This window comes from Podarcis bocagei (assembly GCF_964188305.1).
Source record: "Podarcis bocagei genome assembly, chromosome: 1".
NCBI classification, from domain to species: domain Eukaryota; kingdom Metazoa; phylum Chordata; class Lepidosauria; order Squamata; family Lacertidae; genus Podarcis; species Podarcis bocagei.
In genome coordinates, this window is record NC_138125.1 from 44051024 (window position 1) to 44075834 (window position 24811).

The following is a 24811-nucleotide window of genomic DNA, read 5'->3' on the forward strand; positions in this document are numbered from 1 at the left end:
GTATAACGCCATTGTCATCCTTAACTACCTTTTACTAGTAGCAGTAAAGCTTTTGGTTCTTTGCTTACTAAGTACAAAAAAATTGAATTTAGCTAATACAGTGGTGCCTCACAAGACGAAAAGAATCCGTTCTGTGATTCTCTTCGTCTAGCGGTTTTTTCGTCTTGCGAAGCAAGCCCATTGACGGATTAGTGCTTTTAGCGGCTTTTAGCGGCTTATCTGCTGATCGGATCAGGTGATAAGCGGCTTAGCGGCTTAGAAAAAGGGGGAAGGGAGGGGGGGGAAAACCAGCAGGAACTTGCAAGACATTGTCGTCTTGCGAAGCAAGCCCATAGGAAATTCGTTTTGCGAAGCAGCTCCAAAACGGAAAACTCTTTCGTCTAGCGAGTTTTCTGTCTTGCGAGGCATTCGTCTTGCGGGGCACCACTGTAAGTCGTGTAAACACAGTAGGGCTTGGAACAGATTCGTTGCGTGGACATTACAGATGTAATACTGTGAAAGAAAGGGCTGTTACACTGAGAAAGGAAGTATCTGAGTTGAATGCAAAGCTCCTCCTTCCTTCCTCTTACTACGTAATCAGCACAGTATTTCTGTGTTGTGTGTTAAAGAGTATTTTATATAAACTGAAATCGTTTGCATTTTTGTATACTTGACAAGATTGAACTCTGCATGACACTTAGTGGAATTTTGCTTTTGTTCTCTTCTTCCTGTAAGTTGCATGTCTTTTTTCTTTTGTTTTTCTTTTTTATCTCTCTCCCCCCCCCCCCCCGGTAAACCAATCTTCTCATTCTGTGTAGGATCTTTGGCTAAGGTTGTGCCCTGCAAAGCCAACTATTGCCTCTGCCTCCTTGGCCCAACAGCAAGCCTACTTTGCGTCTATCATAACTCCATCTCATTCCTTAGTATGGTGACACTGTTCCCAAGGGCCATTTATTCCTGCTTCAGCATTCTCTTTTCCTCCAGTCAACACTGACTCATTACTTAGGGAATCTTGTATGTTATATGCATTTCCAGAGGTTGCTTAACCTCAGCCATACTTGAGGTAGGGACTATTCCTCAACCATACCTGGTTGAGGACATGCTCTGTTCCCTGGTTCAGTCTTTGGTATCTGCAGCTTTTTATAAAAGGGAGGATGGAGGAATTAGGCAACAGGTTTTGGGAAATACCTCTGCCATTCCTCCTCAGAGTGCAGAATAATGGGCTTGATAAAGGGAACCTTTGACCCTCCTTTGTCGCTATTGATCATGTTGGCTGATGGGACTTGTTGTTCCAACAACATCAGGAAGACCACAGATTCTCCATCTCTGCACTAGATGGGCAAATAGTCTGAACAGAAATAAAGCCTTTTTCTATGTTCCACCTTTTATTCTGCCTTTTTCTATATTTATAACAGAAACGTTACGAGGAACTTTCTTGAGGGTAAGAGCTGAGGAACAGAATACAGTGGTACCTCGGGTTACAGACGCTTCAGGTTACAGACGCTTCAGGTTACAGACTCCACTAACTCCGAAATACTACCTCGGGTTAAGAACTTTGCTTCAGGGTGAGAACAGAAATCGCGTGGCGGCAGCGGGAGGCCCCATTAGCTAAAGTGGTACCTCAGGTTAAGAACAGTTTCAGGTTAAGAACGGACCTCCAGAATGAATTAAGTTCTTAACCTGAGGTACCACTGTACATTGGAATACCTTATTTGGAAGTTTTAAGCAGAGGCTAGATGGCCATCTGTTGGGGATGCTTTAGCTGTCATTCCTGCCTTGCAGGGGCTGGACTAGATGACCCCTGGGGTCCCTTCCAACTTATCAATTCTAGAATGCTGTTGCTGCCAGCTCCTTCCTAGAGCGAAGGTTTGAGATGCATTTGTACGTGTGTGTGCTTCCTGTTAACCCAGAGCACAAGGAATCTTACCCAAAGCAAAACATTTTCCTAGTAAAATTTCTCAGAGGGTTCTGCAGCTCCTTTTATTAACATCCATTCCTTGCTTGCATCCTTGCTGTCTGAACACCAGTTTATAGCTTTTGTAATATGCAAGCCCTACTGTCAGATGATAAGCTCATCCCTCATTGAGTCTTCTCTCAGGAATATGGCATTTGACACATGCTTTTGTGTCATACCTGGTCTCCCCTGTGCCACCTGGATTGCTGGATCGGTGCCCCCCTTGCCTGGATTGGTGCCTTCCCTGCCTCCTGTGCAGTTCTGGAATGCAGCTGAGTGCTCGGCACTTAAACCTTTTAAGTGCTAATTGCTTAGTAATGAAATATTTAATTGCCAAGCAATTAACTTTTACAGGAAAGTGGCTGGTAGAAACTGTCTGTTCTGATGGAGGTGTTTAATAACTTGAGGTTCTCATAACCTGGCCTTACCTGGCCAAAAACACGTGTGTGCTTGAATAAGAGACACGATGGGTAAAACTTTAGTTTTGGAGCATAGTATAGTAGGGATTCATTTTAAAATGGCATTTTCCAGTTTTGATTTTAGTAACTTTTAGGCCACTGTGTCATTCAATCACTGTCATTGGGTGGCAAATCCATACCACTGAATCAGCTTGAGAGTGCTAAATTTTTGCTTGTGACTTTCGTATGTAGAAAACCTGTGGTCTACTGCTGTGCATGCACAGGAATCTGGAGACAATTTCAAGATACAGTGGTACCTCGGGTTACAGACGCTTCAGGTTACATACGCTTCAGGTTACAGACTCCGCTAACCCAGAAATAGTACCTCGGGTTAAGAACTTTGCTTTAGGATGAGAACAGAAATCGTGCTCCAGCGGCGCAGTGGCAGCGGGAGGCCCCATTAGCTAAAGTGGTGCTTCAGGTTAAGAACAGTTTCAGGTTAATAACGGACCTCCAGAGTGAATTAAGTACTTAACCCAAGGTACCACTGTACCTTCTCCACGCTAAAGTTTTTGGAGCTGGAGGAGAAGAGCAGGGAGTTGATTTGATGCTGGCTGGCGGAAGTGTTCCAAGTCATCTACACCTTTCTCTCTAGCTTGCAGGTAGAGAAACGGGCAAGGATACTTCCACTCCCTGTGGAAACTGTGGAAACCATCACCTCTCTGTCCCCACCTCTAAGGTAGAAGCTGAGACTCTTGCTGTCTTCGCCAGAAACTGAGGAGTAGAAACAGGACCTCTTGATAATGTCTATTTCACTTATTTTTTAATAGAAATGTTAAACATAAAACCTTTAAGACCAGAAATCAGCTGACTATTGTGGAAAGATGTTTTCTCAGTTGCCTGCGTAAGCCTGGCGGAATAGAGAGAATAATGTTGCACTGCAGTCATGCTAGTTGTATTTCTAGTGCGGGAACAGCCAACCTGATTCCCTTCGTAAGTTGTCCCCAGTGGTTCACCACCTGCTCATGGGGGATTTGCTGGTGCTTTTGAGAGATGGGTCTTGCTTGGGTCATGTATTTCTTTGGTAGGATGACATCCCTCCTGCCTAGTCTTTCAGTGGCAAGCCTTGACTGCAAGGGTAAGAATGCAGAGTTTGAAAATGTGATTGGGATGTAGAAAATCATCCCCAGAGCAATATAATCAGAAAGCTGGGGTTCCTTCAGAGTTCTGTGAGTCTGCATTCAGTTGGGTGACTTAAAAGCTGCTGGTTCCAGTTAGTTTTAAGCAAGTGAACTGTGGACAGGATTGCAGCCTTGACGTTCGCAATACCTGCAAGTACACCCTTCAGTGTATTCCATAAATAGCACCACACTACTTTTGATTCATTCCAAAATGCAGAGCTTGCTGGATTTAGGGAAACAAGTGGAGGAAAGAGGGGAAATAAAACAGGACTATGTGAATATTCACATAGTATTCATCAGCTAAATTTGTATTGGGTGCTGTGAAGTAGCCATAAAGTCCAAAGCAAGTCCCATGGGAGATGATTGATTAAAATAAACTTCCCTTTGCTTTGTGTTTCTAATTTCAATGACAGGTGGGATGGAATCCACATGTTCTCATTTATTTAAACTTTAAGCTTCTCTATTTCCCTGCTCTGCAGCAACGAGAGAGTTGGAAATACCAGAAGTTTGTATAGGTAGGATCAGTCTTAAAGTGTTAATGGCACTTGTTCATAGCCCACTGCAGTTTTACCCAAGTAGAATCTGTTGAGTTTGTTACGTTTTTCAGATTGCAGCTGGCAATATGACATTTCAGGTAGTTAGATGGAAGGAGTGGAATCCAAAGAGAAGCAAAGCAAAAACTCACTCGTTTCTCAGAGCTGTTCGTAATATTTTACCTAGGATTATTGTTGGCATCCGTCTGTCTTGGGAGACAGTGGAAGAGTGTACCTTCGGGGGTAAAGTCAAACAGTTGGAGAGTTACAGCGCCTGTTGTGGCTGTAGAGACTGATATAGGAGAGACATGTTTTGTTGCAGTCGGGGCAGATGAAGGTATCTAGTTGTGCTGCTTGCTACAGGTGCACCACAGCGCTTCTCTCTGTGGTTCCTCCCAGCGGTCATTCCTCCTCTGGTCACTGCTACAGATACATGACCTGACTGTCTTTCATGAGGCACTGAGATAATCTGCAAGGGATTCCCATTTGGTGGGGTTAATATATAACCTATAATTTGAATAATTAGCATTTAAGTAGCACTTCTAAAATGTTCAGCACTCTTCACCTTCGTTTTCTGCAATCCTTAACAACAGCCTTGCAAGGTATTATCTGTTATGTCTCATAGCGACCATATATTTTGGTCTTGGATATGATTAAGCTTCTGTAGAATTACAAATGGTTAAAAGGAACCACCGGGTCATACGGTTTAACGTCCTGCAATTCAGCCTGTATGTAATGTGTGTACAGCAGTCTTCACATTTTTCTCTTGAGAAATCTCACAGTTCTCTGGAACACAGTGTGAACACTGCTGGTTTAGCCAGTGGGGGGAAAGAGATGGTCCGTCCCCCCGAACGCTGATTGAAATAAAATCTCTGACTTCTAAACAAAAGGGCAAGAATGCTGTGGAGCACTTTTTACCTACGACGCGGGGAGTGATCATTCAAAATAGCTGGATTAAAAACAAAACTGAGAATGAATTTCTGGATGGAGTAGAATCTGTCACTTAATACAAGAAATGGGAAGACTAAATACATGTGTTAATATTTATAAATATAAGACTCTTTGTCGCTTGAGTTTGGTTTTAGATGTAACCTGTCAATATTTTGCTATCCGCACAGTTAGGAGCAGTGCCAGCCTTTCTGTCAAATGACACATGTGGCATTTCATCAAGTCTAGTCATCTGTTTTTAGCATGAAGAATGCCACTCACAACTTGGATGAAACAGAACCATCAAGAGTGTCTTGGCACAGTTTTTATAGTAGCAAGATTTTCGTCCCCAAAGTATACTAGACACCACTGTTGTTGCTCTTTGAATGAATTGTTTAATTCTGCTATGAAGCTGAATGTAAATTTCACATCACTTGCTGTTTTTATCCCAAGTAGCATGGAAATTGGTTTTTATTGCATGTATATTTGAATGCATGCATGTTCAAGTTTCAAAGGCAAGCAGTTACCGTATTTTTCGCTCTATAAGATGCACCAGACCATAAGACGCACCTAGTTTTTGGAGGAGGAAAACAAGAAAAAAAATATTCTGAATCTCAGAAGCCAGAACAACAAGAGGGATTGCTGCGCAGCGAAAGCAGCGACCCCTCTTGCTGTTCTGGCTTCTGGGATAGTTGCGCAGGTAACTACTTGCCTCTTTAGAGGCTTAGGGTTTGTGTCATTTTTAAGTTGTGATGCTGCTTATTATGTTACATATTTTATGAGAATTATTTTTAATGTTCTTGCTTATATGTGTTTCATATTGCTTATCTTGTTGTAAACAATTACTGTGACCAGTTTTGGTGAAGGGCTGTGTATCTTTTTTAAAATTTTATTTCAGTTTGTATGCATGCCCAAAGTGACTCGCAACACAACAGAAATGCAATTTAGTACATCCTTACAATAACACTTGAATACTAGTTTCTTTGAAAACATAATGACAATCCAAACAACTCACTTTGCTAATATTAACGTTACAACATTTTAAATTATTATAAAACAAGCCATTAATCATTAACACATATCAATTTTTATCTTTTTTAAAAAATACTTTTTATTAAGTTTTCAAAAGCAAACTCAAAGAAGAACATAAGTCAAATTTCCAAAAACAAAGTCTACTTAAACATAAACTCTTGCATTTTTATCAATCAATCAGTCACAATTATATACTATCAATAATAAAACCAGCAGACACTGCCTGGTAGTACTATATCAAATGATTTAAAGGTAACAAAGTGTGTAATTCTTTTTTTGAAGGCTAAAAATTAAAGTGCAGACAGTTCCTATCAGTTTGGTCCTACAGTGAATGCCTCGCAAGACGAAAAACTCGCTAGACGAAAGGGTTTTGCGGTTTTTGAGCTGCTTCGCAAGACGAATTTCCCTATGGGCTTGCTTCGCAAGACGAAAACGTCTTGTGTTTTTTGCAAGTTTGTTTCCTTTTTCTTAACACCTTTAATACAGTTGCGACTTGACTTCGAGGAGCAACTCATAGAACGCGGTGTGGTAGCCTTTTTTGAGGTTTTTGGTGATTTTTGAAGCTTTTCCAAAACTTTTCCGACACCATGCTTCACAAGACGAAAAATTCGCTAGACGAAAAAACTCACGGAATGAATTAATTTCGTCTTGCGAGGCACCACTGTATTTTATGAAATGCATAGCAGTTAATAAATTTGCACTAGAAAATGCATAAAGAGGCTAAAAGTTAAAGTACTTCATAGCAGCTTGATCATATACCATAGAGTGTTCAAACATAAGTCTCATTACTCCTCATAGGGAGCTGTCCTGCCAACACTAAATGGCTTCAATCACCTCTCCATTCTGACCTCTCTAGGGCTGGGCAATATCTGGTTTTCAACTCCGTGATATATCACCAGCTAAACATCACAATATAATGGTAGATCACAGTATCTGAAATAAGGATGGATCTATATAGAGGCATTGGCTGGCTTCACGGTTTGCCCCACATTGTGATTTTTGCATAGTGCACACATTGTGATTTGCAATATGTTGCCAGGTCAAAAACCGATGAAACCGATAACATGATACAAACTTCAAACCGGTTTTGGATGATATATTGATATATTGCCCAGCCCTAGTCCTCTCACTGCTGATTCCTATTGAAGGCATCAGATATGCACCCTAGGTTTTTGTGGTTACATGAAATCAACCTGCTTCTCCCATGGGGAGACCCCACCCAACACCCCTCCTTTCCCTGCCTCCCATGCAGAGAGGGGAATCTACGCCAATACAGTGGTACCTCAGGTTGCAGACGCTTCAGGTTACAGACTCCGCTAACCCAGAAATAGTACCTCGGGTTAAGAACTTTGCTTCAGGATGAGAACAGAAATCGTGCAGTGGTGGCGCAGCGGCAGTAGGAGACCCCATTAGCTAAAGTGGTGCTTCAGGTTAAGAACAGTTTCAGGTTAAGAACGGACCTCCGGAACGAATTAAGTTCTTAACCCAAGGTACCACTGTACAGTAAGGACAGTGCCCCTGCCCCTCACTCCTCCCCCAAGGGATGACCCTGCTGTCCCTTCTGGGGACACCTTCCTTCAACTTGGCCTTCCCAAGGAAGTATCTCAGGTGTTGCTGGTCAGGAAATCCCAAGGGTTAGTGCTACTTCCTTGAGCTGCCAAAATGTTCTCACTGCCCTTAAAGCCCTGTCAGTCCTCAGCAGTGCAGATGTTTCAGAAACAGGGAACAGACCATAATAAAAACCACCCGCCACCCCAGCTGAGAAGTTTCAGCCCCCGCTGGCAACTGTCAAGAGCTGCTGCTGCTATAAATCATTGAGATTTTGGAGTTTACGCTCTTGTGATCTATACCACACAACTCTGAAGGTCAGGAAGAACATTAGTACTTGTTGTCCTTCCTTGCGGGAAGAATGTGCCTGAAGGATCTCTCGCCCCCTCCGCAGCTTATGCTAAGAAGGAGCAAGGAATAGTTGGGCCTTGCAAAGATCTGTGGGTACTTCAGTCATTGACATAGATTAACACTGGGGGATAATCTATAAAAGCTTCATTTATAGGGCTAGTCAGCTATGGATTTTGTTCGTGGTGTGTTAATATACTTGGACTTAAAACAAAAGGGATAAGTCAAAGTGCATTAACAAACCACAAACAAAATCCATAGCTGGCTGGGTCTATAAATAAACTGTCGCAGTGACTACACAGCTTTTGCTAAATTGTTGCTCCTTTTCACTTTGGGGTGTTTGGGTGATCAGCTCTGCAGTTGCTCTATTTGCAAATACCTCGGCTCTCAAACGGCTCCGTTTTCGAATTTTTCGACTCCCGAACACCGAAAACCCGGAAGTAAATGCTCCAGTTTCCGATGTGGCTTCCTCTTGAGTGCAGGAAGCTCTTGCAACCAGTCGGAAGCCGCGCCTCGGTTGTCGAACGTTTTGGAAGCCGATCAGGCTTCCAGAATGGATTCCGTTTGACAACCGAGCTTTGACTGTACTTTTGCTGCCCCAACAACAGCAGTGGGACTGAGTAACAGAGAGCCACGATGCTTCTTGGTCATAGCCAAAGATCTGGGGGGTGGCAACGTTTGCCACTGGCAAAAATCTAAATTCAGTTTTTAGAATATTAGCTCACTGTGCCTCTGCTGAATAAAGGACTTGGATGTTGCAACAACTTTGGGGCCTGAGGGAAATAGAGGTACAGATGGCATGTGCAGGTGGGAGAGCAACTGCGGATATATGAGAGAGAGAGAGGACTCGGCAAGTCATGGATATACCTGTCTAGAAGTATGTGCAGGCTTGCTGCTTTGTCTTGAGCGCTTCTCCAGGCTGTTCTCTGCACAGCGAACTTAACATTGCACAGCTGACAAACTCAGTTGCTTGTGATGTAGTTTTCCATACACTGACTGGAGATGCCGCTTTGGGCTTCCTCTTTTCACACTCTTGCTTCAAAGCATGCATCTTAGAGGCAGTCTGTGTTGACGTGTGTGCGCGTGTTTTAAAAGCAGTTATTAAAAACTAAAGGGTGTAATTCAGTATTCATAGAATCAGAGCTGGAAGGATCATCTAGCCCAAATCCCTGCAGTGCAGGAATGTTTTGCCCAACATGGGGCTTGAACTCACGATCTTGAGATTGAGTCTCCTGCTCTACCAATTGAGTTATCCTGTTGCGCTAACACTACCGTTCCACCAGCACAGGCATTGCTGCTTGCCCCATGGAGCAATCTCCCCTCTCCTCCCCCTCTGCACTGTTCTGGGGGTCCTCCCAACCACCCTGAGTGGATTTGGGGAAGGTGCAGGGAGAGAAGACAGAGGAACGCCTGGTTAGAGTAGCAGGAGTCCTTCCTCTGGCTTCTGCTAGCGCACTGGGTTAGTTCGATCCAGCCCTATTGGTTGCCTTTTCACATCCATTTCAAGTGGAGTTCAACAACAGTGGGTGTGTTCACACGTGATGATGATCCAGCTCCTGCTTTGCTTCTTCTGGCGAAAGCAGGATAAACGAAGCCTTGGCTTCCTGTTAGGTCTAAACCCAGGGATTGCGGGCTTTTGCCTTAACAAGCCACAGTTTCTACCTAGACTTTAGCTCAAATTGGACATGGAACATAAAAATGCAGATTATTAGCCACCCCCTTCTGGTTCGTGCTCGTCCTCCTCTACATTTGCTACTTTGCAAATCCTCTCTTTGCATTTTCATCCTTCCTTTTTCAACTCTTATTTTCCCGCTCACTCTGAATGCATGTACTCTCATGTGTCTGTTACAGAAGTGAGCAACTTATTCAGCACCAGATTAGAAATCTGCATATTTTAGATGCCTTTGAGCATGATTTACATATTTTCATGAATGTGACAGATGTTGAAGTATAGTTGGTAGACATATGGCATTTAACCTAAAATATTATTCTGAAATTGTTATCCACGGCTGTGAACAACATTGAATCAGCTGTTATGTCTTCCCTCTTCAGGCATTTCAGAATGCTTCTGTGAAGGAAATTCTCTTCCCACCTCTGCCGTCAGGTCATGCCAGATTAGTTCCTTTTTCACTTTTCATATCAATCTCAAACCAGGAGGCTTATAATTGACAATATAGAAACAGAATCTTATCATTCATATAGCATTTTTTAAGCACACTAACAAACTGTGAAATCACCACGTGGTTCTAAAATTTGAAACAGTCTGTAGCTTTCTTGAAACTGAAAGAGAAGCAAAATCGTACACTGAACATTTGAATAAATTTAACTTTTGCCACAGCAAAGGGTGGAAATATGCAGCAGATCCTATGCACCTGCTACATAATTGGGAATATTTATATTTTTTATTTCCCTTTTTATACATTGGGAGGGGGGGAATTATATACTATTGGCCAGCATGTACTGTGAGTGCTGAAAGGATTGGCTTGATTGCCTCTGTGATCTTCATCTGAAGCCCTTTTTTGTGTAGTTCCCCTGTGAGAGGTCTGGAGGATGGAAACACAAGAATGGGCCTTTTTTTGGGGTGGCTCCCTGTTTGAGGAATGCTCTCCCCAGGAAAGCTCACCTGGTGCTTTCATTACATATCTTTAGACGCCCAGCGAAAATGTTCCTCTTCAACTAGGCCTTGGGCTGATTAATATTCTACAGCCTTTGGGATGTGTTTGGAGGGGGGCTTTGCTTTCTTTTTGTTTTAACTATTTGTTTTGGGCTTTTAGCCTGTATTTTTATCTAAGGGCGGAATATAAATTTAACAAACGAACAAACAGATAAATAAATACAATGCTGTGCCCAGAGGCTTTGCAAGTCTTTGGGTCACCTTCATAAGCAACCCCTTTTTATGCTGGGTTAGACTATTTTGTCCGTCTAGCCCTGGACAGTCTCCATGAGGTCCTTCCCACCACCTGCAGCCTGATTCTTTTAATTGGCTGCTCCAGGGATTGAATTGTGGACGCTCTGTGTGCAAATCCATGTGCATGGATAGCTCAGTTGGTTAGAGCATTGCAAGGGGTTGGACTAGATGATCCTCAGGGTCCCTCCAACTCTAGAATTCTATGGATTTACCACTAAGGCAGAGGTTTTCAACCTTTTTGAGTCCACGGCTCCCTTGGCCAACTACATTCTTTCTGTGCCACCCCTGTGGGGCTCAGGAACCCATTTATGTCATCCCTTGCCTGCAGAGCCAGCAGCCCCTCACCCCTTCCCGAGCCCCCTCCCTTGTGGAGGGTTCCTTCAGCCTCCTCTCCCCTCCTCTCTCCTTGGAAGTCCTCCAGTCAGCTGCCGCCACCGCCCCTGGTCTCTGAGCTGCCTCAAAGAGAGGTGACCCTCACACTGCCCCACAGGGGCCTGGGACTTGTCTATCCATTCCCAACAGCAAGGGCTGGTGGACTGGCTGGCTGGACTTCCTTGCCTGCTTGCTTGCTTACTCTGAGGCCGCTTCAGCTCCTGACATCCAGCTTCCCTTGGCCAGCCCCAGAGACACCATTCGCCTGTGGAGCTTATAGCCAGGGCTGCTGCAACAAACAGCCTTGCAAGCCTTTGTGAGGCAGAGATGCAAGAGGGCATCAGAGGAGGGAGGGAAGGAAAGAAAGAAAGAAAGACAGAGGCCAGTGTTGCCCATGGCCCCCCTGACCTTCATTCAGGGCACCCCAAGGTGCCACGACACACTGGTTGAAAACTGCTGCTCTAAGGTATGATTTCTCCCCAAAGGAACAAGTTTGGATTTTCATGGATTTGGGCGAAGTTCGGTACTGTTCCTAGCTGTTCCTCTCTTGCTTCACTTCACCTTCAATCTGACTATTATTAAATCCTCAGGGTCAGTTATCTTCCCATTGGAATAAAGCTTGGTGATTGTGTTATAGCGTCAATGAAAATGTGCTGTTGTCCTTGTGGGTTTTGTGCTTCTGCCAAGCGATTCAAGGCACTACTCACTTGGCCAGAAATTAAGCCTAGCCAGCAGTGCAAAACCCCAAAGGATTTAAATGCTTGCAATTAGAAGTGGGTTCTAAGGGAAGGTGCAAGCCTACCGCAGCAGAATCCTGTGCAAGCGGTGAGCCTGCAACTACTGTGCCTGCATTCATATGTGCTTGCCTCATGGCCTTAAAATCAAACATTGCAGCAAAGGCAAGCGCTGGGTTTGATAACAGCTTAGCGTGTCCTATAATTTACTGTGGAGTGTGATTGCTTGACAGTGATATAATTGCTAGGATGGGGTCTGCACCCGCAGAGATTCAAGGGACCCATATGTTTGCAGCCACCGTATTCAACAAGAAATAAAATTTAAAAAGCTGCTTACTCTGCATACGCTTGCATTTTTGGTCTGACAAAAGATTACCAGCAGGTACGCCAATGGTTATGTGATAGCTGGAAAGATCAGCAGCTCTTTTTGGCACAGATTTCTAGAGCTGAGCAGTGAAGAAACTGCCAATTTCAGAAATGGCCCTTATTCATAGCTGTACTTTACTTTGCAAGGGAGGCAAAGACGTTGCTTATTCAAAGTTTTGTGCAATTAGAATGAGAAGCGTGTAGGGAAGGACTTCTGAGAGTTTGGACCTGTAACTTCTTTTTGCATTTTCAGTTAGTTTTTTACAGGATTTTTTATGGACCAGGAGGAGGAGAGACTTCAGTTCCACTGTATAAAATATTCCAGGTGGTACCTCTGGGTTTTATTCTGCGGTGCTCCAGTGACTAGGGTTCCCAACCTGTCTTAAACCATATTCTAGGTCAGGGGGTGCAAAAGACAGATAGATTGATTTATTTGCAGTAAATCAGTAAGGTTTTCTATCTCTGTTGTCAAGCAACTTAAAAGCTTTCCCCTCCCAAATTAGGCTGACCAGAAAGAGGGGTGGGAGGGAGCAAACCAGGCGTGGATTTGGGTGTGAGATTACTTCTCATACTGATCACAAACTCCTTGGCTGGGCATTTCCTAAATTCTTAGCGGAGCCACTGTTTTGCACCTGACTCTGATTGGTAGATGTCAGTGGAAAACAAGTAGAACCTGCAAACCTAGAGCTTGCCCACTCCTGCTCCAGGGCTTTGTGTCACTCTGACGAGGACTGCTCCACCCTGCTCCACTTTTGCCACTTGCACACACCAGACACCGGGCTTTGCCAGATTCAGCTCAAGGTGGGATACTGCGTGAAAGTCGAATTTTGACAGGTGCCAGGAGAAGCTCTCCCTAAAGCCACGAAAGCCCTCGCCAAATTTAACTTGACAAGTTTACTCATGGTGCCTGTATTTATCTACACAGTTATGTCTATACTAATTATATGCCAATTGGTTTTAAACTTGCTTGTCATGGTTTCCTCAAAGGACCCTGGGAATTGGGAGTGAATTGCCAGGGCCTCCTCTTCATGCCAAGTGCAGCATTTATGTTTTATGATGATAGTTTGAGAGTTTCGTCACCAGGACGCTGGCAGCTCTCCTTAGCCTCCCTTGCCCAAATCACAATTGCTAGGAGAGAGAGGTTAGATGGCCAGTGTGTTGACTTCTACGCTGTTAATGCAGTTGATTAAGTGCCAGGTCCGTGCTGTAACTAGATGATGAAACTCGCCTCTGTACTTTTTGACCTGGGACACATAAGTTTGCAATACTGTTCAAGTTAGGTAAAGGGAAGTAGACATAATCTTTATGGCCATGCTAGCATTAACTGGGATCAAAACTCAAGAATTGCTGTATTAGATAAGACCAGTAGCACATTCAAACCAGCATTCTCTCCTCTGCCCCTTATTAGCAGCTGCTATTTGTTCTAATAGCCTAATATACCACCACTTCCAGAGATTTAAAAGCTATTGAACAATCCTGATTTGGGTTTGATTAGGGACTTTGAAGATGCTGTCACATAAAATGGACTGCAAATTTCATACCTTAGTACCAAAACAATTAATTGTCCTGGGGCATGTAAGCCATGTTTTTCAAAGCTATGGAACAAATCATATCAATATGACGAAGCCTCAATTTTGATGCAGTGTGTCCCACTAGGTTCCTATGGAGGTAGTGCAGAATTCAGTCTGCCACTTGATGTATTGGTGCTGTGCTGTCACCATAAAGGTGTGGTTCTTGAAAGCTTTAAATCGTATGCAAAACATTCCAAACTATGGTGGATTGTATCCAGTGCTTGGTGAGGGGAGTTCCGCCTTACTTTGCTCTCTTGTGTGCCCCCACCCTGTGCTGCGGAGTCTCACCCAACCCTCTGGAGCAGGTTTTGAGGATGCATGGACAACTGTTGGGGGGGGGGGGCAGGCAGGGAGTCAGTGATGCAACTGCATCCTAATACGGAAGTGCAGGGATTTCAAAATAAAAGAAATCCAGCCGGGGGAATGAGCTTGGAAGCAGTTCCTCCCCGCCCCCCCCCAAGACAAACCACAGTTAACATTCTTCTAAACCAATATATTCTACAGATACTCTTTGCTTGTTTAAACCAATACGTAAATCATAGTTGACCTCACAACATGCTTTGTGAACTTGGCTTGTTTCAGCTAGCGATAGTTAAAATTAACCATGGTTTAAGGTTCAAATACAGCACTAAACTGTTGTTAATTGAAACTGGAAGCACAAGTTTCCAGTCTTCCTGTGGTCATGTCAAAAGAGGGAAGGGGGAGACACAAACTCAAGATTTGAGCATGTAACAAACCATTGTGTCCAGATTTGGCCGATATGTGCAGAGTAGGAGAAAATAAATTCCATGTTTATTTGCTAAAATGCAGCCTAGAGTTTGGTATTTGTAGAGTTTGGTACATGGTAAATAAGAAATGCATGTAGGCTTGCCAAGTTGCAATGTTTTGTTTTTTGCCCGTTTTAATGGACTTTCATGGTTTAAGAACTGTCTTTCACATTCTGTCATGGGTTCATAGTTTATGGAATTCTTGGTACAAGTCACTTTAAATGTTCTCCCTCTGTTGAGAAAATCTAATGAATGATCTGCGCCAAGATTGAGATAGCTGAATTGTCTGTCAGCGGAACAGCAACAGGGCTTCAAAATGAGCCACATACTTTTAACAGAAGGAGTTGTCTTTGCCCAGCATTTCTAAAACTTGTTCACCCTTGAGGTCATATTCAAGCAAAAAAAAGGGTACATCAGCAGCCTAATCTTTCCAAGCCTAAATGTAGGAAGTAACCTTGTCACTGGCCTAATATTAGAGGTTATTCTAAGTAAAGGAGGGGGTGGAGAGGAATAGATTTGTTTCAGTTGTCAGTGACTTCCTCCAGGCAGTCTAAATATTGTACAGTGGTACCTCGGTTTACAAACTTAATCCGTTTCGTAAGTCCATTCTTAAACCAAAACCGTTCTTCAACCGAGGCACGCTTTCCCTAATGAGGCCTCCTGCCGCCGGTGCCCTTCCACTGTTCAGATTCCGTTCTTAGACCGAGGTAAAGTTCTCAAACCGGGACACTATTTCCCGTTTTGCAGAGTTTGTAAACCGAATCGTTCTTAAACCGGACTGTTCCTAAACCAAGGTACCACTGTACAGTGGAACCTCAGGTTACATATGCTTCAGGTTACAGACTCCGCTAACCCAGAAATATTACCTCAGGTTAAGAACTTTGCTTCAGGATGAGAACAGAAATCGTGCAGCAGTGGTGCGGCAGCAGCAGGAGGCCCCATTAGCTAAAGTGGTGCTTCAGGTTAAGAATGGATCTCCGGAACGAATTAAGTACTTAACCACTGTACTGATACGTTTCAGCCACAGTTTGGGTTGTTTCCTACCATATGGAAGAGCCCCCCTGAATCAAGAAGCTGTAAGATAATAGAAAGGCAATAGCCCTGTAGTAGTTGGACTTTATCCATTCATTGGAAGGAGAAACAACAATTTGGGCTTTGTTGTACCTGTACTGCCTCTTTTGAAGATATAGAGGCTTCCATTCTACCTTTCAGCAGATAAAATGTGCAGAGGTTTCAATGGGTGACCAAGGACAAGCTACACATTTGATGCTGTCTCAGGGTGGACCCTGTGCTTTTATCCGAAAGCAACCTTCAGAGGTGGAATGAAGGCTTTGGGAGAGGGAGGTGGAGTTATGATTACCTGCACCTTTTCCAATTAAGGGCAAAAAAGCACTGGTGTCTTTGAGAGACTTTCCCTCCTGTATTTAAAGGGAAGAGCAGGCTCTTCTGGGTGTCCTCTTCCTATCCGATGTGATGCATGCATTTGATTGCGACTGATGTACAAAATGTGTGGCAGGCGTCAGGCCTCAAGTGGAAGCTCCTTGAACAAATGGGGAGCGGCTGCAGCCGTTCTGCACCTGTGGAATGCCGGTTTCTGTTCCTCAGAGCCCTGTTGCTTGTCTGTTTCAAAATAGGAAGTTTCCATGTGGAATTATTCCATGTGCATTATTCTGGATGTTTTCTCAAGTGGGTCGCAAAACCCTGGAGGGCAAGAGATAAATCCACAAATCATGCAAAAGCTAACCCTGAAGCGCAGAGCTGCAAAGATGCCTCATCTAACCTATCTGATAAACCTTTCGTAGTCTAGCCATCCAAGATGCTCTCTTGTGGGTGGCCGTTTCCTACTTCCAAGTAGGCCCACAAAGTTTCACTATCCTGCCCGCCCCCCACAACACACCTGCGTTCTTGATATGTGCCTAAAGATAGTAGAGGGCGAACCACCTTTTTAAAAGTGTGCATGGTTCTTTCTTAGAATCATAGAATTGTAGAGCTAGAACATACAGAGATTGAACCTGCAACCTTGGTGTTATCAGGGCCACACTCTAACCCACTGGGCTATCCAGGCTCCAGGCTCTTGCCGCATGCAACCAAGTGAGGTGGCTATTAACAAGCACACCTTTATTCTTCCCCCATGCCTCCGTTTACTGTGCCTGCCTGGAAGCCGGCAACATATTCCCACCCTCCTTCTCGCAGTCTCTGCAGCCCATTTCTGACACTGCGCACAGTGCACTTTCACTCAGGCCCATCGCATTTCCCACAGGGTTTCCGTGGCCCAGGCCACCACCACTCTGTTCCCTTCTGGTGCTTTTTGTGCAGATAGAAGCTCAAATAGATTATGAGCCAGTTTTTAGAGCTTTTTAACAGCATTTATTAAACATGAATTAAAACGACACACTCCAGGATCCCAATTCCCATACGACAGCTTAAATTTTCAAAGCAGATTGCCACAAAATAGCTGCTTCTGCTGAAGAGCCGTGTTCGATTATTAACACAGAATGGCAAGAAAGGGGGAAATGAGGGTGTTCAGTACTTTGTGTCACATATGGTGTTGTGTTTACACAAAAACACACGGGGCTGCCGTTTTAGCTCATGTTGCCCTCCAACCCTCCTCAGTGCACACCCCTCAGTGTTGCCAGCCTCCTGCCCTTTACACCTCACCAGGGCTCTGCCACTCTCCCCTGGCAACCCCCTATACCAGACATCCCCAAACTTGGCCCTTCAGCTGTTTTGGGACTACAACTCCCATCATCCCTAGCTAACAGGACCAGTGGTCAGGGATGATGGGAATTGTAGTCCCAAAAACAGCTGGAGGGCCGAGTTTGGGGATGCGTGCCCTACACCTTTCCTTTCCCACCCCACACAGCTATTAAGCCCCCTTTTAACCTTCCCAACCTCACTTCTGGGGTTGCTTCTCTCTCTTATTCTACACCCCTGCTTTGTATCCTTGCATCACGTTCACGGCTGCTCCCCAGTCATTTTCTCTAACCTCCCCGCCTTGCATCATCCCCCATGTTAGCCTCCTGGATCTCTCTCCCCCCCCCCCCATTGTAACTACTGGCCCTCCTCTTCCGCAGCTTGCTTAGTACTAGGGGTTTGAACTTCCACCATTATTCCCATGTCCCTCCCCCTCTCCTCTTTTCCTAACACCTTGCAAGGCTCCCTGTGTGCAAAGTGGGCTCCTTTGAACATGTGCAGAGTTCATTTCCTCCCTCTCACTGTGTTTTTATTACAGCATCCCATGGCTGAACTCCTTAGTATACTAAGAGAGAGAGAGAGAGAGTACACATGCACACATATCTATATCTATTTCTATATATCATCTATATAGCTATATCTATATCTGCTCCTCCCTTCCAGACAAATGCATACTTGCGCTCATCCCTTTCTATCTCTCATATGGGCACTCACAGAGACAACCAATTCTTCCATTCCCACCCACCCCCCAAAAAAGTGGGTTTTCCCACTTTGGCGGGAGAACTGCAAGTGAAAAATTCTCATTGGAAACAGGGGTAGATGTGGTTTTAATGAAGTAACTACATCATAAATAGCGTTCACCCAACTGACGTGATTGAGGTAGCCCACATCTGAGAAGAAAGGGAGGCTTAGTTGGGCCTTTAGCCTTGCGTATAATTATCAAGCTCCTCAATTTGAAATAAAACCCCATTTTAATGTATCTAGGATCTTAATTTGACCGAAAAGCTCTCCCTCGCTGAAAAGGTCCGCATTTTTTTCCTACAGGGCAAATGCTTCTAAAACATATCCCTGCCATCTCTTGGTGTATTGTGCGATATTCTCAACCCGTGATATTAAGACATTTTCCTCTTTGTTCTCAGGGGTGGACATTGATCCTATGACGCATGCCCGGAAGAAACAGCTCTTACTTCTGAAACACTCAGCTGGTTCTGCTGGCCAAGCTTTGTCACCGATTGTCGGTGAGAGAATGGATAGGACTGAGGCGGAGGATTGCGAGCGAGGCAATGGCGCTGAGGGGCAAGCCTGCCAGAGTCGATTTGCAGGCGTGAATAAAAGCAGGAATTTGCAGGAACTCAGAAAGACGTATCCACTGAGAAAACGCCTCAGCTCACCCGTGGATAAAAAAACATGCTCCGTGCTCCTCACTAGATTGGAGGATGTTGCCGGATCCCTGTCGGAGGAGACTCAGAGTGGGATGAAGAGAGGTCTCACCCATTGTATGGATGACTTCAGACCCGCCTGCCTTCCGGATCGCGTTCAGGTTGTGAGAGCAGCGAAACAAGAGCCATCGGCAGGGAGATGCACAATATCGTGTTCTGGGACCGGGTTGCAGGGAAGCGATTCTTGTCTTGCAGAACCCAGGAAGCGCAGGCTAGCCTCGCTGAACGCAGAGGCAGTCAACAACCTGCTTTTCGAACGGGACGACGGCTTAATAACCGGCCGGCGTTTCCGGAAAGATCCCCCCAAAGTCGGCGGAGTTTGTTGCACTAAGAATATATGCTGCGGCACTCAGGGCACTTGGCCCTCGGTGGAAAAGCAGAGCTCCAAGGCAGCAAAGGGAAAGAACCAAAACCGACCGAGTCCGAAGTGTGCTCCTCAGCCGCTGGATGGTGTCGTCGACGGGAAAGGGCGGGAGGATGGCGGGATTTCCTACCACCCTGCTCCAAAGAGATTGGCTAGTCTCAACGCCGCGGCGTTTCTGAAACTGACCCATGAGAAAGACCAGCCGCTGAAGCCCAGGAGTAAATCCACTGGCGAAAAAGAGAGCAAGCCTGAAAACCACGGTTCCAAATCCAAGCTCAAATGGGCCAAAGCCAGTGGGAAAAACTGCGTTAAATCCAAAAAGGAAACGTCCAGTGTAAAAATAGAAGGTCATCATAGCTGGCAAGGAGTCGCTGAGGGCGTATTTACAAAAGCAGCCCATCAGGATCCTCCTAGAATTTTGGGGGAAACGGAGTCTGTCAGTTACGAGCCGCTACCTAACTCTTGCGAAGGCCCGGAGGGTTTCTATCACAGACTGCCTTTGCTCATGGGTGGGCAAGCCTCTATGAAACCTGAATATGGAAGACCCGGGGAGAAATCTCCGACTCCCAAGCAGGAATTTCATCAGCCTTCCTTCCCAGTACCTCAGTTCCACCCTTTGCCCGTGCCAGGAAACCATACGGATTGTGGCTGCCTCTACGAATCGTCGGACTTGACTCCATTGAATGGGTTTTATGTTTATTATGGCCAAAGCGGATACAATGATTACACTCACTGCTCTGTTTACCCGAAGGATGAGCTGTCCCAGGCGACGGGTTGCGAGGGGCTTTTGGTGTCTCCGGGTTCTTTACCGCCAGACCCCTCGTTTCAGCCATTTCACTGGTGTAGCTCTCCCTACTGTTGTGGGGAAGGACCGGCAATTAACAGTTACAGCCTTTGTGGAGTTATGCACGTACCGGAGAGCAGAATCAGTACTGTGCACGCAGGGCGGAACTGCTACCCTTATAAGATGCCTTTTGCAGCAGGTAAGTCTGAAATGGGATTTCCCCACGCCTTAGAAAAACTTGGCTGCTCATACTTAAGAGTACTTGAGGCTTTACAATGTGGGTTGCCGGCTTTTTACTGTAGCCTGTTGAGAATGAATTAGTTTTGCCTCCGTGATCAGATGCTGGGATACTGTGCTGGCCTTGACATTTACATTCCTTGAAGCGACTGTCTCATCTTACTTCCTAGCATGACCTGTCTTGCAGCGATATGTTTTAATAGTTGCCCATAGCAGCCCAGTTTCTCCTACCAGATGTCTTGAACTGAATTATGTTTGCAAGTGGGGTACACATACCATGTGCCGTATTTGCTGTGTGAGATGAAAGGCTTGCAGACTTACAGGTTGTCCAGTGTGGGTATTCAGCTTCAGGTTTTTTCTCCTCAGAAAAATTCATTTATGAAAAGAACCTGAGTAGAAATGTAAAATTTCCAGAAATTTTGAAACCGTGGGGGGGGGGGAATTTGGAGAGTTTTGTTTTGTTTTTTGGAGAGGGGAATTCAGGGAGTAATGTTTGGGTTTGGGTAAGTAATGTTTGGGTTTGTAGCATCCTGTACAATTTGAAAGTCATTTGGGTACTTTAGGAACATAAAATATATCATGTTCAACTTTGCCATTACTTTATGATGTTTGGTATATTAGAAATGCCATTTATTCAGACTATAATTACGTATTGAATTTCCTTTAAAAAAAAAAGCTATGCTGTGCTTTAAGGAACATGGCATCTCTCATTTTACCAGTTGGTGAGGAGTAGGCAACCCCCCCCCCCAATAAAAACAGGATAAACCATCAACATTAGAGTAAAGAAAGAAAATTACTATGGTTTGTATTCAACTAAGTCCTACTCAAGAGCATACCCATTGAAATGAATGAGCCTAAGTAAGCCATGCTTCTTTCAGTCCCCCACATCACTCATTTCCATTGAAAGAAATGTGAAGGCCGGTGGGGGAGAGGAACCAAGACTCAATGAATATTACATGAAATTTAATCAGTCTCATTTTCTGAGCTATTATTATCAGCTTCTGCTTTTTCATATTTGTCATCATATCCATCAAGCACTTCTAAAACTTAAAGTAATGCTTGGATTGAAACAAGTTTCTCTATCCTTTCACATGTCATACCCCAATTTTTTTCAATTTGGGTAGGGGGAATAAAAAAAAAGAAGGCTTTGCAGGAAAATGAAAGCAAAACACCCCCCCCCCCGAGAGTTCTTATGGGCCTTCATATATTTAAAACCAAATAGTTTTAAGTGTGGGAAACTTCTGCTGATAGTCTCACATTTCAGTGGTAACCTCATATTTTGGTCTCTGCTTGTTTTATTTCCAAGTGAGCAGCTCAGTCCATATGGAATGATATTATGGAGGGTGCAGGGGGAAAAGCAGCTGCCCAACTTTTCTAGAGCGCCACATAAAGGTAAAGGGACCCCTGACCATTAGGTCCAGTCGTGGCCGACTCTGGGGTTGCAGCGCTCATCTCGCTCTAAAGGCCGAGGGAGCCAGCTCACAGCTTCCGGGTCATGTGGCCAGCATGACTAAGCCACTTCTGGCGAACTGGAGCAGCGCATGGAAATACTGTTTACCTTCCTGCCAGAGTGATACCTATTTATCTACTTGCACTTTGATGTTCTTTCGAACTGCTAGGTGGACAGGAGCAGGGACCAAGCAACGGGAGCTCACCCTGTCGCAGGGATTCAAACCGCTGACCTTCTGATCGGCAAGTCCTAGGCTCGGTGATTTAACCCACATCGCCACCCACGTCCCCTAGAGCTCCACATATCTGGCTGCTAATATGTGTACGGCGCTGCTGATAGCATGGAGAGATCCTGGCTGGTTGAATACTATCCTTTCCCACTAGGTAGAGGAAGGGCAGGCAGTTTGGTGGTCATGCTGAATAGCATACCAAGCTGCTCCTCATCCAGAGGCACTGTGCCCCACAAACCCTTCTCTAGTGCAGTGTTTCCCAACCGGTGTTCCCCGGCACACTAGTGTGCCGTGAGACGTTGGCTGGTGTGCCGTGGGAGGGAGGCGGGCGAGTCGGGCGGTGAGAGGCGGCGGCGGCGAGGATCCGCGTCGAGCCGGGGGCGGCTCCGCGGTGGTGGTGCCGAGCGGCGGGGCAGTGCGTGCAAAAGGGAGGAGCGTGAGACAGCGGAGGAGGAGGAGGCCGGCATGTCCGGGCAGCAGCAGCAGCAACTCCCGGCGACGGCTCCTCAAGCCCCGCCGCCGCCCCCTCCTCCGCCCGCTATCGCCGCCACCACAACAGCCGCCGCCGCCTCAGTTGCCGCCGTCCCTCAGTCCCTCGCTCTGCTGCCTCCTCCCACCCCCAAAGCTTGGAGGTTCCCCGGCAAGGGGGAGGGAAAAAACTTTCACTTTCGTGCGTCCCTCCCGGCGTGACGCTGCGCGCTGACGTCACGGGGCTGTAATGGTGGTGTGCCGCGAGATTTTTTTCATTAAACAGGTGTGCCGTTGCCCAAAAAAGGTTGGGAAACACTGCTCTAGTGCTCTGGTATTCAGAAGAAGCCAAGCAGTTTGTAAAGGGAAGAGAAGGAAACAAAACAAAAGGCAGTTGTGAAGGTTGGTACACAAATGCCACCTGCCCACACACCCTCTAGCGACCCTGTTCTCACTTCACATCAAGTCTGAAACTGTGTCTTGCTGTGAATTGCACCCGTCTGTCTCCTCTCCTTGCCAAGCTCAGGGAAAACAAATCACATTATGTGCAAACCAGTGCTCTTGCAACAAACTGGTTTGTTCTTGGCTTCTTCTCATGGTTTGTTTGGACAGAAACAAACCACAAAGTCAGGGTAAGCTACAGTTGTTTCAGACCAAAGCAACTTACAAATAAATTATTATATATTTATTTACACCACCCCCTTTCCCCTGACAGTGATGCAACGCGGCTTACAGATAAAAATAAGAACAGCTAAAGGCATGCGAGGAGGAAATAATTAAAAAACCATTAAATGTTGATAGAATTAAAATCAAGACTTACATTTGCCAGGTTTGCATAGCTTAGTATCCTACTTAATCCTAAAAAGAGGGACAACTTTTCCTGGCCTTGATTCTTCCAACTCTATGATTCTATGATTCTATGATTCTTCCTCTTCACTAGCAACCAAGCAAGTAGCTATTTACAAACCTCTGTTAAAATAGATTATGGCTTGGGGTCTAAAGATTCCTGTCAACACACCCTAGTGGTTGCCTGAGCACATTTAGCGGTTATTCTGTTTTATTCTCCAAGTGGTTTTTAGTGCAGCCTATCCCACTGCGGGGGGGGGGGGTCCGCAGACACTTTGGGGCTAAACTCAGAGGCCTCAGTACATATCACAAAGTTCTCTTTACAGCCCTTAGTATTCTTATAGAGAATTGAGTTGAGTTAAGCAAAAAAGATTCTTAATTCAGTACCACACACTTTCTCCAGTAGGTCACAACACTGAGTTCTCCTCGGTGTCTTCCCCTTCCCTAAGCTAAAATTGCACTTGGTGAATTGTAGTTCCAACACCTTTTAAAGCTTGCCTACTAATTTCACACACTTTCAGATCTGCTGGTAGCAGCCGCCCTCCCTGGCCATGCTAGGAATTGACTGTGGGAAGCTTCCATCGCAGGAACTGTGCAGCTATACCACTGAGTTATGACCCTTTTACAGAGGGATAAGTGGTGACTTGCCAGTCCCTGGCCCCCAGGATCAGGCCATAGTGCAAGTACATAAACGGTTGTGCTGCGTGGCGATGACTGGTGACTGGCGATACCTTTCCACAATTTTACCTTACAGAGAGAAGCAGCCTTTTGTAAGTTTGTAAGAAAACTTAAGTTCTAAGTGATGAAGGTTACATTAAGGTTTTGTTTTAATCCAGTTTAATGAGGGAAAGCCATGCTTGTTACAGAAAAGCAGCAAAAAACCTTGTTTTTTTTAAACATAGATAAGTTTTTTTTTTAAAAAAAACAACCCTGCTCTAAATAGGGTTTTATTTAATTAAGCCATATTTGCAGTAGAACCATTGAAATCAATGGACAAATTAGTAATTCCGTTGATTTTGGTGGGCCTGCACAGAGTATGACCCCAGTCATACACAACCCGTATGTTCTCATTTCCTGTGTTCTTACACGAAGGGAAGCCATAGCTCAGTAGGTAGAGCACATGTTTTGCATGTACAAATCTGCAGGTTCAATCCCCAGCATCTCCAACGTCAAAGGATTTCTCTCTGCCTGGTACCCACAGAGAGCTAAGACTCACAAGCTTGGGTCACTAGAAATTATTGGAGCTACAACCCCACCATCCTTGACCATTGGGCATGCTAGCTGAGGTCGATGGGGGTTGTTGTCTGAATACCCAGTGATCTACAGTTGGGACAGGCTTGAGCTAGATAAACCAAGAGGCTGGCTCCGTATAAGGCAGCTTCATAGGCCATTTGTTTCAGGTACAGCTTCTGGTGTCTGCATAGCCAGGCTTCATCAATGTGTTCTCTGGATCTTTCTCTTACTGCATGTAAAATGTTGATCCCAACGATTTAAAAATGCTTCTCACTGTTGCTGTGCTAGGAAATTCTTTGTCTAGAATAAAAGCTGCCGGACTATAAAATTCTATATCTGTAATAACTGTTATTTACACAATTAGTCAATAAAGAGGTGTAATTTCCTCTCCCCGAGATGGCAGTTGCCTCTGTGGACATCTCTTTCTGGCTGTGCACAGCCATGCTGTG

The 24811-nt window shown here is 45.0% G+C and overlaps 1 protein-coding gene and 1 long non-coding RNA gene across 3 annotated transcripts in view; one reads left to right on the forward strand and one right to left on the reverse strand.

The window, feature by feature from the left end:
- Window positions 1-24811, forward strand: part of BAHD1 (bromo adjacent homology domain containing 1) — a 63689-nt gene that overhangs the window by 21199 nt on the left and 17679 nt on the right. For both annotated transcript variants that reach the window (XR_014011623.1, XM_081208241.1), the window contains exon 2: window positions 18452-20098. Coding sequence is in view for 1 of the 2 variants with exons in the window: in XM_081208241.1 (XP_081064367.1) it covers window positions 18469-20098 (1630 nt within the window). In the remaining variant the exon portion in view is untranslated. The remainder of the gene's footprint in view (window positions 1-18451; window positions 20099-24811) is intronic.
- Window positions 15721-23167, reverse strand: LOC308596407. The gene is made up of 2 exons (XR_014012518.1): window positions 23104-23167; window positions 15721-16319 (listed from the first exon to the last, which is right to left on the reverse strand). It is a non-coding gene; the product is annotated as an uncharacterized lncRNA (long non-coding RNA).